The sequence below is a fragment of the Periophthalmus magnuspinnatus genome, chromosome 22 (assembly GCF_009829125.3).
Source record: "Periophthalmus magnuspinnatus isolate fPerMag1 chromosome 22, fPerMag1.2.pri, whole genome shotgun sequence".
Classification (NCBI taxonomy): domain Eukaryota; kingdom Metazoa; phylum Chordata; class Actinopteri; order Gobiiformes; family Gobiidae; genus Periophthalmus; species Periophthalmus magnuspinnatus.
In genome coordinates this window covers 4,258,128-4,273,049 of record NC_047147.1, presented here as the reverse complement: position 1 = coordinate 4,273,049, position 14,922 = coordinate 4,258,128, and the positions used below count along the sequence as shown (strand labels likewise).

General features: G+C 39.9%; 1 protein-coding gene across 1 annotated transcript in view; it reads left to right on the top strand.

Moving 5' to 3' along the window:
- The first annotated feature begins 884 nt into the window (after nt 1-884).
- LOC117390845 (neuroblast differentiation-associated protein AHNAK) overlaps nt 885-14,922 on the top strand; it is a 37,002-nt gene continuing 22,964 nt past the window's right edge. The window contains 1 exon segment of the mRNA XM_055231255.1: nt 885-949. Coding sequence (XP_055087230.1) covers nt 892-949 — 58 coding nt within the window. The 5' untranslated portion in view covers nt 885-891.

Sequence of the window (14,922 nt, the reverse complement as noted above, 5' to 3'; positions counted from 1 at the left end):
CATTTTAAATTGAAAAATCGATATAATTGGTCAATATTTTACCAAAAAAAAAAAAAAAAAAAAATCAGTTAAACAGGATCTTTTTTAATGTTCTGTCTCTGTCTTTCAAAGCTCTATACAAGTGTTATGTAGTAATATTTTTGTATGATTTTAATAGTGTATAATGATAACGCATGTACTGCAGACTTACTAAACTTCTTTGGGAACTTAAATCTTGAAAAACCCCCATATCCAAACTTTTTCATGTGTTTTTCTTATCGCTGAGCGTCTGTCGGTATGTGCGCTCACGTGTAGCATGTTTTAACCTGTTAGCCAGTTCCCCTTTAACTTTCCCAGCTAATCGCCCCATCATCTGCACTCTGCGCTTCACAATGAGGCGTTTTAACCATGTGTACACAGCTCCAAATTGAATTATGTGCCTGGCTGTCCCTGTCTATACTCGTGTTTACTCCACCCGCCCTTCTTCTTCTTCTTCTCTCCTCTCTGACAGCGTGATTGTCCTTGTGTCCGATTAGGCCAGATCAATGCTCTTCGACGGAGGAGGGGAGGATGGGGAGGAAGAGGAGAAGGAGGAGGAGGAGGAGTGGGCAGTGTCCTTATCTCGATGCGGGACGGAGAGTGAAGGGTGAAGAGGGTGGAGGGAGATGGGTGCAGCTCCTCCCATTATTAAGTTACTGTGCACTGCTGTAGGTCCATGTTTACTGGGACTTTTCGTCACTTGGTGGATGTCCGGCATCGGTGTGGTCTCGTCCGTTTGTGTTTCTTTGAACTGAAGTGGGGACGAAGGACAACACTACGCCTCTCTACCTCCTCCACCCTGCCCTCTCCTCCTTTCCTCCATCCTTTTCTCACCTTTCCGGCCGATGCTAGGACCAAACCCGAGCTTCCATCATGTGTGACTGCTTCCACATAGCGTTCCCGAATTGGCACGCAGCTTCTTCAGGACCCGGTGGGCAAAGATTTTCTGTCTCTGTTTATTTATTTATTTGCGTGTTTTGAATTCAGTCTGTCGCAGTTCTCGTTTCGGGCAGCAGGGTTCAGTAGTGGTTTGTGCTGTGTTGATGTGCGCTGTTGCTGATGCAGAGTGAGGATGCTGACCTGCAGTGGAGATGGGTGTGTCTGCAGTCTCCCTCTCTCTCCCTCTCTCTCTCCTTCTTTCTGTCTTTCTCTTCATCCTCCTCCTCCTCTCTCTCCTTCTCTCTTCTCGCTGTTGCTGCTGCTAAGAGCTCAGGCAGAAGCTGTAAGCCATAAAAAGGAAGTGACACAAATCAAAGTGGAAAAAGTAGCAGAGGTGCCAGTTTTGGCCTGGGGTAAAGTGTCTATTTTGTCGTCTCGTTGGCCCAATGACATGCAAACCGAATTACACAGATAAAACAAACGTACTATTGTTTGAATAAATAGTTTTAAAGGTTAAGCCGAAACAAGTGAAAAACTAACTATATCTGGCAGCATCACTGAGAAATGCGATTATTTTTCCACTAGAATCACAGTTTAAGATCGTAAAAAGATGCAAAAGGTTTCACTGGAAAGACAGATTGATGTTTCAAATAAAGGTGCACTATGTAACCTTTCTCCATGGAAATAACAGTGCTTTGACTATAATGTTCCACAGTACAGCATTCGGCTTATCCGTTGTGCATGTCACAGGTGAGAGGCGTCTTAAGTCTGACAGTCAGCAGGGCGTCACCAGGGCGCGTGTCTCCATGGGGATAAACAGCTTTAATGCCATATTTTGGATCACTCCAGGCAAAGTAATAACGTAATAACAGCTTCATGGAGACAAGCAGGTGATGTACCTGCTCCTCCAGTAAAGTTACGAAGTGAATCTTTAACAATGATGACATAAAATAGACCTTCACTGGGCTGTTTTGGTTCTTTCAAAGTCTGTTCATACATGTATAAAACGCTGATGTTTAGCTGTGGTTAAAGGGGAAAATGGCATGATCCCATCTTGTATTCAATTCAATTTATCTTTATTTCGAACTCGTGGTCTATTTTAAAAAAAAAACAAACAAAACAACAAAAAACAAAAAAAACCAGACAGATAGTAACAATACAAACAATAAACATCTATGTTTTAAAAAGAACTATTATTATCGTATTATCTTTTCGATTTTATTTTTTAAGGTTTATCTTTAGTGTTCTGAGTTTTGGGGTTAATCTTTGGGTGGCGTTTTGTGGTTTATCCTTTGGTGGCGTTCTGACGTTTATCTTTGGGTGGTGTTTTGAGGTTTATCTTTGGATGGTGTTCTGACGTTTATCTTTGGGTGGTGTTTTGAGGTTTATCTTTGGGTGGTGTTCTGAGTTTTACCCTTCTGTGGCGTTTTGAGTTTTACCCTTTGGTGGTGTTTTGAGTTTTATCTTTGGGTGGTGTTCTGAGTTTTACCCTTTTGTGGTGTTCAGAGTTTTATCTTTGGGTGGTGTTTTGAGTTTTATCTTTGGATGGTGTTTTGAGTTTTATCTTTGGGTGGTGTTTTGAGTTTTATCTTTGGGTTTATGTTTGGGTGGTGTTTGTTGCTGTGAGACACCACATTCTGTTTGTGACTAAGCGATTTTCAAATGTGCCGAGCTGCACTTACTGTGGTCAGATCAAACTTCACTATTAATGAGATCATATCTGATCTAATGAGATAACTATGATTTCATTTGCTTTAAGCTTTGGAGCAGCACTAAAACCTGCAAACCTCCAGAGTGTGAAGCCGTAGACGATAGAGAGTCTCTGTGGTTTTTGTGTTTTGGATCGAGATGTGATAAAACACTTGATGGTGATGGGAGCGAAAACCTGAACCTTCACTGCCAAGTATTGATTTTCTGAACTGTTACAGGGAATAAACTATAATATTATGCAAATGGAGGAATGAGTTTGCAAGTAGGAACTAAAAAAACAAGACATATTTTTGCACTTATGAATAGCTCTTTGGGGAATCAGCGGGTTATGAAAGGAAGTGAGTAAACATTTAACAAGATATGCAAGGAAGAGTGGAAGAATGTTTAATTAGGCGATCTGGTAATGACAAAGCACTAAAATGTATGCAAATAATCTATACGGACTTATGTTTATGTTTGAAGTAGCAAAAGATATCATTTAAAAATACTCAACAACACTTACTCTGAACAAAGACAAACATGGAACGGCCCCTAAATGTCTCTATTATATTGTCTGACATTATACGGCTTTACAATGTTTCAAAGATTTGACCCAAACAGACCAATGGGATGTACACAAATATGACTGGTATTTTGAATAGGGGCCAGAGGGTGCAGTGTCTCAGCGCAGAGCCGTACACACTCCCAAACAGCCTCATTACATATTCATAACCTGGCACCTCTCGTATGATTTTCCACATTCCTGATTCACTTCTTACTTTAATTACACCGGCTCTCGAGGAGACGACCGGTTTGTGCTTTGAGATCCAGGCGACTCCCAAGGTCAAAAAAGAACAGAGTGAGTTAAGAGTCTGGAAATAAGGTTTAGAGACAGAGACAAATAAAGAAGACCCATTTTAATTAGAATTACACTAATGAAACTGTGTGAAGCTGCTTTAGGTCCATCACGTATTGTCACGAAAGATTAATTTCCAATTTGCCAGGTGCAGATGAGTTTTGTGGTATGGACTAAGTGAGTGTGACGTCACCCACAGTGTTCAGCTCCAAAAGAAGTTCATCGAGGAGCCGAGTCCCAGGTTTAGAATTCTGACCACATGTATCATAGCAACAAAACAGCCAATCCAGAGTGAGGCTGTTGAAGGCAACGCCCCTTCCCTTAGCAATGCTGTCAATCAGACCTGTTGCTAACACTAGAAGGAGCGACCTCGGGGAAAGAAGACGACTGATTTGTCTGTTATTAATGTTCATATCTTGATTTACAGACACAATAGTGAAATAAAAACCCCAGGATCATGTAGAGCGAGTTAATACGAATATTTAAGACCAAAATGACAAGTCTGACAGCAGCAGTTACAGAGAGAGGACACAGTTTTTCAATAGAAAGTGGATTCGATGGAGCCAGAAGCAATCCTATGATCACTTCCTGTTTGGAATGTGGTGCCTAGCATGTTAGCTATATCCATTTTTATATAAAGTCGGTGGATAGGGTGCATTCATTTTAAAAAGGTTTGAATGTTGTGTATTACCTTATTCTTAATGTGTGATGATTTGCAGAGTCATGTTTGTGATGACACCATAAACTTGCTGCACCAGAGCTGGTGACTTCTGCTGTGAACTGTGTGACACCAACAAATGTAATTTTTATATTTAACAATTTTTAACAGGAAATTATGAGTGTGAGCTGATTCTTAAATTCATTTAGGTCACAAATCAAATTTACTGAGAAAGAAAATCTGTCATAGAGCAATTTTACAGAAAATCCAATGTACTGTACTAATGAAACACAAAATAAGGAAAACATTCAATTATGTTGATTCAAAAATTTTGTTTAATTATTATTTTGCAGAGAAAATAAAAATGTTTCTCACTACAAGCATTTGAGTAAAACTATGACTACAGATGTGGATTACAAAGCAAACATCATATCTGTGGCACCGAAAAAAATACTACATTTTCTGGAGAATCATTTAAATGTAAAAGTGTAAAGTATAAAGTGTATGATAGCATCTCATAATAACTACAGTATATTTACCCTTGGTAAAACATGAACAAAGACTTAATTCATAATGAACAAATAGATTAAGAATGATTAAGGCTTAGTAGCAACTCTAACCAACAGACTGGATATATAAATGAACAGAGCTAACCTGCTGGCTGCCACGTTCCAAACACGAAGTGATCATGGGCATGCTTCCGGCTGCATCAACTCTGGCTCCAATTTACTTTCTATTGAAAAACTGTGCCCCTCTACCTACCTACCGGCTGCTGCTTGAAATATTCATATTAACCCACTCTACATAATTGTGAGGTTTATTTCACTATTGTGTCTGTAAATCAAGATATGAACATTAATAACAGACAAATCAGGCGTCTTCTTTCCCTAAGGTCACTACCACTAGTATTAGCAACAGGTTTGACAATATCGCTACATGCCCACTCCCTGCTAAAGCAGCGATGCGGGCGGGAAGGGGTGTTACCTTCAACAGCCTGGCTCCGGATTAGCTCTTTGGTTGCTATGACACTTGAGGTCTGAACTGGGCTCCACATTGTCCCCTATAACTGCTCTGGCCTCGATGAGCTTCATTTGACTGGAGCCAAATGCTGTGGGTGACGTTACACTCACTTAGTCCACGTCTTTACACAGACTGAGCCCTATCCTCTTAATGAATAACTAAGCCTGAGTCCTTCTTAATAAACGGCTTGTTCATCATGACTTAAGTCTTTGTTCATGTTTTATTAAGGGTAATTAAGGTGCTGCGTCCTGTAGTTGCTGTTGGTCTGAAGAGTCCATGTTGAGGTGTAGAGGGCTCATCTCTGTCCATTTTAATTATTCACTATGACTCTATTGGACCAGCAGCTCTATCACCTGCACACTCCTGATTTATTCATGCAAACGGCTCATTTGACATTTCCTCGCTCGCCGTTTTGTGCATATTTTCTGAACATGAAGAGGCTAATATTATTAAACCATGTGACTTCTGTGGAGCGTTCAGCCATGAGGTCATGGATGCCAGTGGTTACAAATTTCACTCTTATAATGTGTGGAACGGGAGTGGCACGATACATCTGACTTTTACTGTACGAGATTTAGATACAGTTAATAAAATGTTTTTGTATTTTATTTCTACTTATTGTAATGTACTGAAACCTATTTTAAAAAGTGATCAATTAAAGGTTGTCAAGAGTGTCAGTAGTAGTAATAATTTCAGTTATAGTGAAATTATTTCTTTTAATAGATTATTTTTCCAGACTAAGGTTTAGTTTGTTTTTGTTTGTTTTAGTCAGATGGATTAAAGAGATTCTGGGATCATAGGGACAGAGGACCACAAACATCGCAGCTGGATTAAGCAACAGCAATACTCAAACGGTCCCATGGGACTTTAAACCAGGACGAGGAGCCTTTTCACTCTCACACACCTGGGATACTGTCCTGGAGAAATCTAACTAAACACATCAAACTAAACCTTGATGTGGAAAAGGTATCTATATGAAAGCTTCTAAATGCAGAATACAGTTGTCCCTTGCTATATCGAACGTGCATTGTGTTCTCCGTCCTGATTGGCTGTTGGACTGTAGAACATTGTCAGTCTCCTCCGTGCCGTGTCTCCTGTACAGTACAGAATGTGTTCAGACAAATTTACATAAATGTTGGATCGACACTACAGTGGAGCAGCGTCAGGACGAAGAGGCACGGTCAGAGGAACTGTGAAATACATGAGTCACTATTAATTAATTAAACAAGAGAGAAATGTGAGAAAATGTTAATGCCTGTGTGAGAAAAGTGTATAAAGTGTGTGGTGAGGGGTTTTACAGCAAAAAACATATAGAATAATTGTAAAAAATAAAGCTGACTACTTTGTGGATTTTGTCTACTGCGGGTTATTTTTAGAACATAACTCCCACAATAAACGAGGGACCACTGTATTTACTAATAAAGTGCATTTTTTATGAACATTTTGATTTAATCATGCCACGGTCTTCATTATAAAAAGGTCTTTTTGTACGTGCTTTACGACTATGATTATTTTCTGTCGATAAACCGTAGCAGCTGCGTCTGTCACAATACCACATTCTGAACTGAGATATATCGCCAAAGTAAATATAGGTGAGAAACGATAATATTGAAGCTGAAATATAAAGCAGAATTATCCCAAAAAAACTATTCTAAATGAGCAATATTTAATAAATAAACAGCAGAACAGAGCACTTCACTAATTAGTTTGTATCTATAATAAGTCATAGAAGTGATTTATTAGATTATATATACCTTTGCCGATGCCTCAGGTCTTATAATATAGCAAAAAAATAAACAAAAATATCCTAATACAGTGGTCCCTCGTTCTAAAAATAACCAGCAACAGGCGAAATCCACGAAGTATCAGCTTTATTTTTTATGTTTTGCAGCTGTTAAACACCTCACCACACACTTTATACACTTTTCTCACACAGGCATTAACATTTTCTCACGTTTCTCTCTTATTTAAACTCTATCAAAGTTCAAACCTTCGTAGGCGCCTTTGTCGGTGCAGAACGTTTCATCGACATTGTGGGTTTTGTCAGGGAGAAAACAAATTGCAAACATACAGCACTTCAGAGTCACACTGCGATCCAACGTTTATGTAAATTTGTCTGAACACATTCTGTACTGTACAGGAGACACGGCACGGAGGAGACTGATGGACAATGGTCTACAGTCCAACAGCCAATCAGGACGCACAACACAATGCACAATCACACTGTAAAAAAAAAAAGCATGTACAATTGCACAAAAAAAAAAAACTTGAATGGTGAACTGCAATATAGCAAGAGACAACTGTAGTGCAAAAAAAAAAAAAAGTCCCCACAAAATACTGACACCCAAAAAATATAGTTCCATCTGTCATATATAGAACGATAAGCCGATATACAGGGTGTCCATTAAGTCTCTTTAAAAGTCTACAATATAATTACAAAGGCAGTTGATAAGATATAAAAATTAAACTTATTCTATTATACTATGGGTATAAACATTTGTGATCACACTGGGGCCTGCATGCTCGTGATCATTGGATTGAAGGGATGGACCAAATGTCACACCTCTGGAGTTCTTTCTGTGTGGCTATGTTAAAGATATCGCATGTCAATCAAAGATACGGGACATTACTGAACTAAAGCAAAAGATACAGATGAGATTGACCCATTGATGAGGCTCTGCTACAGCGAAAGTGGCAAGAAATCCTGTCTTGATGTGCTTCGTGCGTCTAATGGAGCCCATATAGAGGTGGATTAAATGAGGTCAAACGCTTTGGAAACCACTAAGTACAACAAAGCAAGTCTGAGTAAGATATCTGATGAAATAGCTTTGTAATAATGTTTTTAAACTGTAAAGAGAATTGGGCGCCCTGTATTCTTTATGGTAACAGGCCCAGTAGCAGCTCCAGTCGACACTAAAGTCATTTCTTATGTCGTATTGATTTGGACTAGCTGCTCGTCACATGACCCACGCAGTGATTTAGAGAGTGGAGGTAATTCTACTCGAGTGTGATTGGCTGTTTGGACGTGTTTGCAAACATCTGAACAGCGCGGAGCCGGTGCAGGGCTGTGCATCTGGGCTCATGTCGTGGGAATCAAAATGAAGCCACGATGAGGAGCTTGTGTCTGAGAGGTAGATTGAAAACATGCGCCTCCACAGTCCCATGTTCATGTAATCCATGCAGAAAATCTAATAGGTTTTTTTCTCACAAATCTCATTATAAATCTGGATCCGAACAAGCCGTCTTTTCAGAGGAAGGAGTGAGTGTGTGTGTTACATAGAGGGTAGGAATAAGAGACTGCACTGCACGACTGCCGGGTTGGGATAGAGGGAGCCACAGAGCAGCCAGGTGCATTAGACACGAACTGGAGTGAAACGCTTACATAAGGGAGCAGCTGAGGACAACACATTTATGATACTTGGAAAAATGCTGAGTAGAGGCAGATTTTATCAATTGCATAAAGACTACTGGACCTGTTTAATAATGATCTGCAACATTATACGGAACAGTGGTACCAAGGACAGTTTAGCTCACCTACATATGACCATAGACTGTATATAAATGGACATAGCTAACACGCTAGCCGCTGCATTCCAAATAGGATGTGATCATGGATGCACTTTGGCTCCATTGACTCAATTTACACTGAAAAAAAACTCTGTCCTCTCTCTGTAACTGCTGCTGTCAAACTCGTCATTTTGGTCTAAAATGTTTGTATTAACCCGCTCTACATGATCCTGGGGTTTTATTTCACTATTATGTCTGTAAATCAAGATATGAATATTAATAACAGACCAGTCAGGCGCCTTCTTTCTCCATGGTTGCTCCCGCTAGCGTTAGTCACAGGTTTGATTGACAGCGTTGCTAAGCGTCTGCTCCCTGCTAAACCAGCGGTGCAGGCTGGAAGGGGCAACAGCCTCTCTCCAGATTGGCTCTTTGGTTGCTATGATACTCGCAGTTGGAATTCCACATATGGAACTCTGCTGCAGATTAGCCGATATAACTGTTAGCCTCGATGAGCTTCATTTGGAGCTGAACGCTGTGGGTGACGTCACACTCACTCAGTCCACGTCTTTATACAGTCTGTGGTTATGACTCTTTCTATTGAATTGTGTAATTGTGTTTTGATATTTATGGTCCAATGTGTATTATTTCAAATTTCTTCATTAAATATATTTGTGGCTTTACGTTCTCAGAACATTTTCTTGAGTCCAGGGGCGCTGCACCAAATTCTAGGCTCCGGGCACAAATCATCATGGGACAGAAAAGAGACTGAGTACATGACAAAGTGTGTCTCGGACTGCATTTTATACACTACATGTTGTCTAATGAAAAAATGCTCATTACAGACTTTGTGAAGGGCCCCCTCTCTGCATTGGGCCCCGGGTAACCAGTACCCTTTACCCCTCCAGTCTGACACCCCTGCATTCGTCAAAATAATAGTTATATACAGTATCCAAAATAAATGAATGTCAAACCCATATGATGTTTAATTGATGGGGCCTGAAAATATAGCTGTGATCTGTAAAACAACAGAGTCGTGGTGAGAGATGCAGCATTTACCTTACTTTAAATTCAGACACTCATTTAAAATATATAATTATGTAATTATGTAAAGTGGACTGATAATCATAATCAGTTTTAAAGACCTTTGTATCAGCATCAACATAGTGGAGTTTTTTTGTTTGTTTGTTTGTTTTTTGTTAAATTAAAGCATAATTTTGATTATTTAATTTCACTTCCACATTTAAATTCTATAATGAATGAAAAAATTAATGTGAATGTGACACGGCCACATCAACAAATCACTTCACATTTAGGTTCAGTTTTAACACTTATTTTTACTTCTACAATACTTATTTTAATAGTTTTATTATTATTAAATGGAGCCCTGCTTAATAATAATAATAATAATAATAATAATAATAATAATAATAATAATAATAATAATAATAATATAATGATGTATAATATTATTTAAAGCTGAATCATCTTGACATCCCCAACACTGTTCTGTCCTTCCACAGACAGCCTGTATGACCAATAACATGATGATTAAACACGTTTAAAAAGACACAAAAAAATCTTTATTGAGTCCATAAAAATCCAGAATAATCTTAGTAATATATCTAGTAATATCTCAAATAAAAAAGTGGTCTTCAGGAAGCGGAGTCGGACATCTGCGTTTGGCGGTAAATCGTGCTGTAGCCCGGGTGCTGTAAGTGCTTGTAATGTAAATGTTGTACAGCAGTGTAATGGCGTCCTCCTCTCCTCATCGATCTCAGCCCACACAGGCCACGCCCAAGTGCAGCGCCGCAGTGAGTGTGCTGTGCTCATATGCACCGCCATCTGCTCCTTCATCTCTTATGCCCCAATAAAATGAGTGGCATCAGCGTGAACTCCCAAATAGGAAGTAATGAATATTTATGGCATGTGATCTACTCAGTCAAACCGGATAATTACGATGGTTCATATCCAGATTTCTTGAGCTGTGTGAATGCCCCTGAAGGCTCTGCTGTGCCCCAATGACAAATATTTGAGAAAGGAGGGTGAGATGTTTAGTGTGCCGGACATCTGCGTTAGATACAGATTATTATAATTCAGTTTCTTTGTGTTTAAAGCTCTGAGCACACAGAGGCGCCGCAGCTGAGGCAGGACACGTGACTCAAACTCCAACACTTTAATTCAATAAATGTTTTAAAATCTGGTTTGTCTCAACTTCCTGAGGGAATATAAGACGGAAGCTGATTTACTGTCAAATGCTGTCAACTAAGAGTAAGCCACAAACCACAGAATGGTTCGAGGACAGGTAAGGCATGGTCTAGTGAGAGTGTAAATCCAGTAAAGCACATTCTACTTAAAGGTGTATTGTGTAACTTTTCTGGTAGAGTGTCACCTGTCACCATGTAATTACTTTGTCAATAAAAGGTTAGACTGCTGTTTTATTGGGGCTGTGTCCAAATGTTCACAGCCCCTGTCCCCTCATTCGCTCCACAGCCTCTGACTCCCGGTTCATTCCACAGTCCCTGACCCCTGACCCCTAGTTCGCTACACAGCCCCTGACCCCTGGCCCCTCATTCCCTCCACAGCCTCTGACCCCTCATTCACTCTACAGGTTCTGACCCCTGACCCCTCATTCACTCCACAGCCTCTGACCCCTCATTCACTCTACAGGTTCTGACCCCTGACCCCTCATTCACTCCACAGCCTCTGACCCCTGACCCCTCGTCCACTCCACAGCCCCTGACCCCTGACCCCTCGTCCACTCCACAGCCCCTGATCCCTGGTTGATTTGTGTCATAAAAACTGATCACAATGGACTGGCACGAGTCTTGGACTAATAATAATTAGACTTGATCTCACGTAAATAGACTGGATTTTATTATTTTCTTTTAATCTGAGAAAGTGGAAATTCTCGCTCTGTTAACATTAGACATTCAGACACAGCCTAAAACACACTTACGATCAATTTGGCCAAATTTTCAATTCCTTGTTGTAAATCATGACATCACACTAGGGAAGTCCATATCTGCTACTTAGCAACCATGTGGTACACTGGCCTAAAACTCCTCTAATGTCATAGAGAGTAATAAATAAAAAATATAAGAAAACACCTTTATTTTGTTGGAATCATGTTTAAAGTTTGAGAACAAATGTGTTTCTTGTGTAAATTGTGTCATGTGTGATGTCATCAGTGCGGTATGACGGAGTATAAGGGCCATTTAAATAAAAAAAATTATGCAGGCGCTATGAGAAAAAAAGTTGTAATATTACGAGAATAAAGTCGTAATATTACGAGAAAAAAGTCGTATTTTTATGAGAATATAGGCTGCTGTGCGTGAATGAGTGACCAGTGCGTTGTGTGTTATGGAGAATTTGGAGCCTTTTGTTCAGATAAACTTTCAACTGGGGTTTACGCATGATGAAATACTGTGTCTTTTAGACCACCATAATAATAATAATAATAATGGCTTACACTTGTAATGCGCTTTTCAAAGCCTCTCAAAGCGCTACACTATAGTCATTATTCATTCATTTCCACACTTGGTGATGGTAAGCTACTACTGTAGCCACAGCTGCCCTGGGGCAGACTGACGCAAGCAAGGCTGCCAATCTGCGCCATCGGCCCCTCCGACCACCACCTATCACACCACTTTCATACTAGGCAATGTGGGTGAAGTGTCTTGCCTAAGGACACAACGACAGAACTTGGTCCGAGCGGGACTCGATCCTCCGACCTTCGGGTTGGGGGACCAACACTCAACCCCCCCACCATCACCACACTATCATCAGTATAAGTACTTTGAAGGGACGCTGCCAGCATTTGCAGCATTTGAGTTTGTTTAGTCGGAGGAACCAGACAGATTTAGAAGAAATTGCTATATCTGAACAAAATGCTCCAAATTCTTCATAACACACTCTTTCACGCACAGCAGCCTATACTCTCATAAAAATACGACTTTATTCTCATAATATTACGACTTTATTCTCATAATATTACGACATTTTTTCTCGTAATATTACGACTTTATTCTCATAATATTACGACATTTTTTCTCGTAATATTACGACTTTATTCTCATAATATTACGACTTTATTCTCGTAATATTACGACTTTTTTTCTCGTAATATTACGACTTTATTCTCGTAATATTATTACTTTTTTTCTTGTAGCGCCCACATAATTTTTTACATTGAAGTGACCCTTATACTCCGTCGCAGTGTGGGACTCTCTACCTGTCATTTTCAACATATTTTTCAACTTTTCTTCATAAATTACTTCTTGATTGGTGTAAAACTATCATTTATCTGACAAACTGAAGAACATTCCTGTCATTAAAAAGTAGAATTAATACATTACCGTAAATTTCGGACTACAGAGCGCACCTTGATATAAGCCGCACCAGCTAAATTTGAAGAGAAAATCAATTTTGTACATATATAAGCCGCACCTGAATAAAAGCCGCAGGTTTTCATATTGTAACATGAGACATTTACACAGAAAGACGGTGCACCGACACGCTTTTTTTAAACTGTGCCTGAAAATTGGCACCAACACGACAACAACACGGGATGAACACATCTGCAGGTTTAGAAAATAAAGCTGCACCAACACGGAAAATCTGCTTTTATTTCCTCTGAAAACTTTTGTTGTCTTTTTACATTGACCAAGTTGGATTCATTGATGTCGAGCTTACGTGCAGTGGCTCTATTTCAGGGGTCGGCAACTCGCGGCTCCGGAGCCGCATGCGCCTCTTTCCGCCTCATACTGCGGCTCTGCGTGGCTTGGGAACTGACACAGACACAGCTCACAGTCCTGCGTAAAGAGCCCTGATTTTCAGACGTTGTGCGCACAGGGGTCAGGAGCAACTTTGGCCCGTCCCTAATGACACACTAATAAGCTCGTCCGTAGATGTATCATGAAAATCCTGCTGGAAATCGCCACAGAAATCTATTTGATGTAGTAGCGAGTTTATTATCTGCTCTTGTCTCCGCGATGACGTATCACGTATAACACATCAGACACGACGCACAAAAGTAGAGCCACAAGCGAGTGAAAATGAGCCAAAACAAAAGTCTTTGGAGATCTTTTTAACAAAGGGGAAAAGGACAACTGAGGAGCCAGAAGAAGAGACTACGACCTCCAAGAAAAAGAAAGATAAATTTAACAGACAATGCCTACTTAAAATCTGGGTTTGTCGCTACAGGTGACTCACGCACAGAGTCCGCTCTGCGTAACATACGGGAAAAGCAAATAAGGCAATGAAACCTTCAAAACTGCTTTGGCACATGGAGAATAAGCACCTGGGATTAAACGATACGCTACGAGTTTTTTTGTTGTTGTTTTTTTAAAGAAACTGCGGAGTAGAGTAGACATAATCACATAATCAGCGCGATGATGTTTGGTGAGTTGTATTTTTTAATGCACTTAAGTTGTTTTTGCCATATTTATCTGCCACGTGTAGAAGGCTTGTCCGTGAAAGTAAAACCTACATTATTCCGTTACATTATTGTTATTATACAGTGTTATCTTCATTTTAGATGTCAAAAAGTATTTGCGGCTCCCAGTGTTTTATTTTATGTGGAAAGTGGGTCCAAATGGCTCTTTGCGTGTTAAAGGCCGACCCCTGCTCTGTTTCCTTTCTGTTTCTTTATCTTAAAAACTGCATCATATCCATTTCATGATGCGCAAAATGATCGTTCAAAATCAAAACTAGTGAATTCTTCAGAGCAGAATCTTTCCCCACGTCTGTCTCACTTTTACGTTTACAGCTAGAGAGCGCACCCCAGGGTCCGTTATCCAGTAAAATAACATATATAAGCCGCACTGCTGTAAAAGCCGCAGGGTTCAAAGCGTGGAAAAAAAGTAGCGGCTTATAATCCGAAATTTACGGTACTTTTTATTATGTGTTTTTATATTATTATTATTGATTCAATTAGAGTAGTTGTAAATTGTGTGCTGCATGTTCACAATTCTGCCACTAGGGGAGCTAACTGTGTTCAGATCTGAAGGAGGGTGTATATAGGGGCTGTCCCTAGTCCAGGAGCCAGTCACCTTGAGTCTTTAAAACACATTACTCACTTTGGGAGTGACACAGGCTCAGGCCAATTATGAAGAGCACAAACATAAAGGCTAAAAGAGCATCTTTGTTTAGGCTCAGTCACATTCTCACCAGGAGTGTTCAGGAGCAGCAGGGCATCAGGCAATTAGCAACACGGATTATAGCTGGTTTATATTAGGATTTACACAACAGGAGGTAAGTCACAGAGGAGTAGATGAGACTTTTTTGATATAAAGGT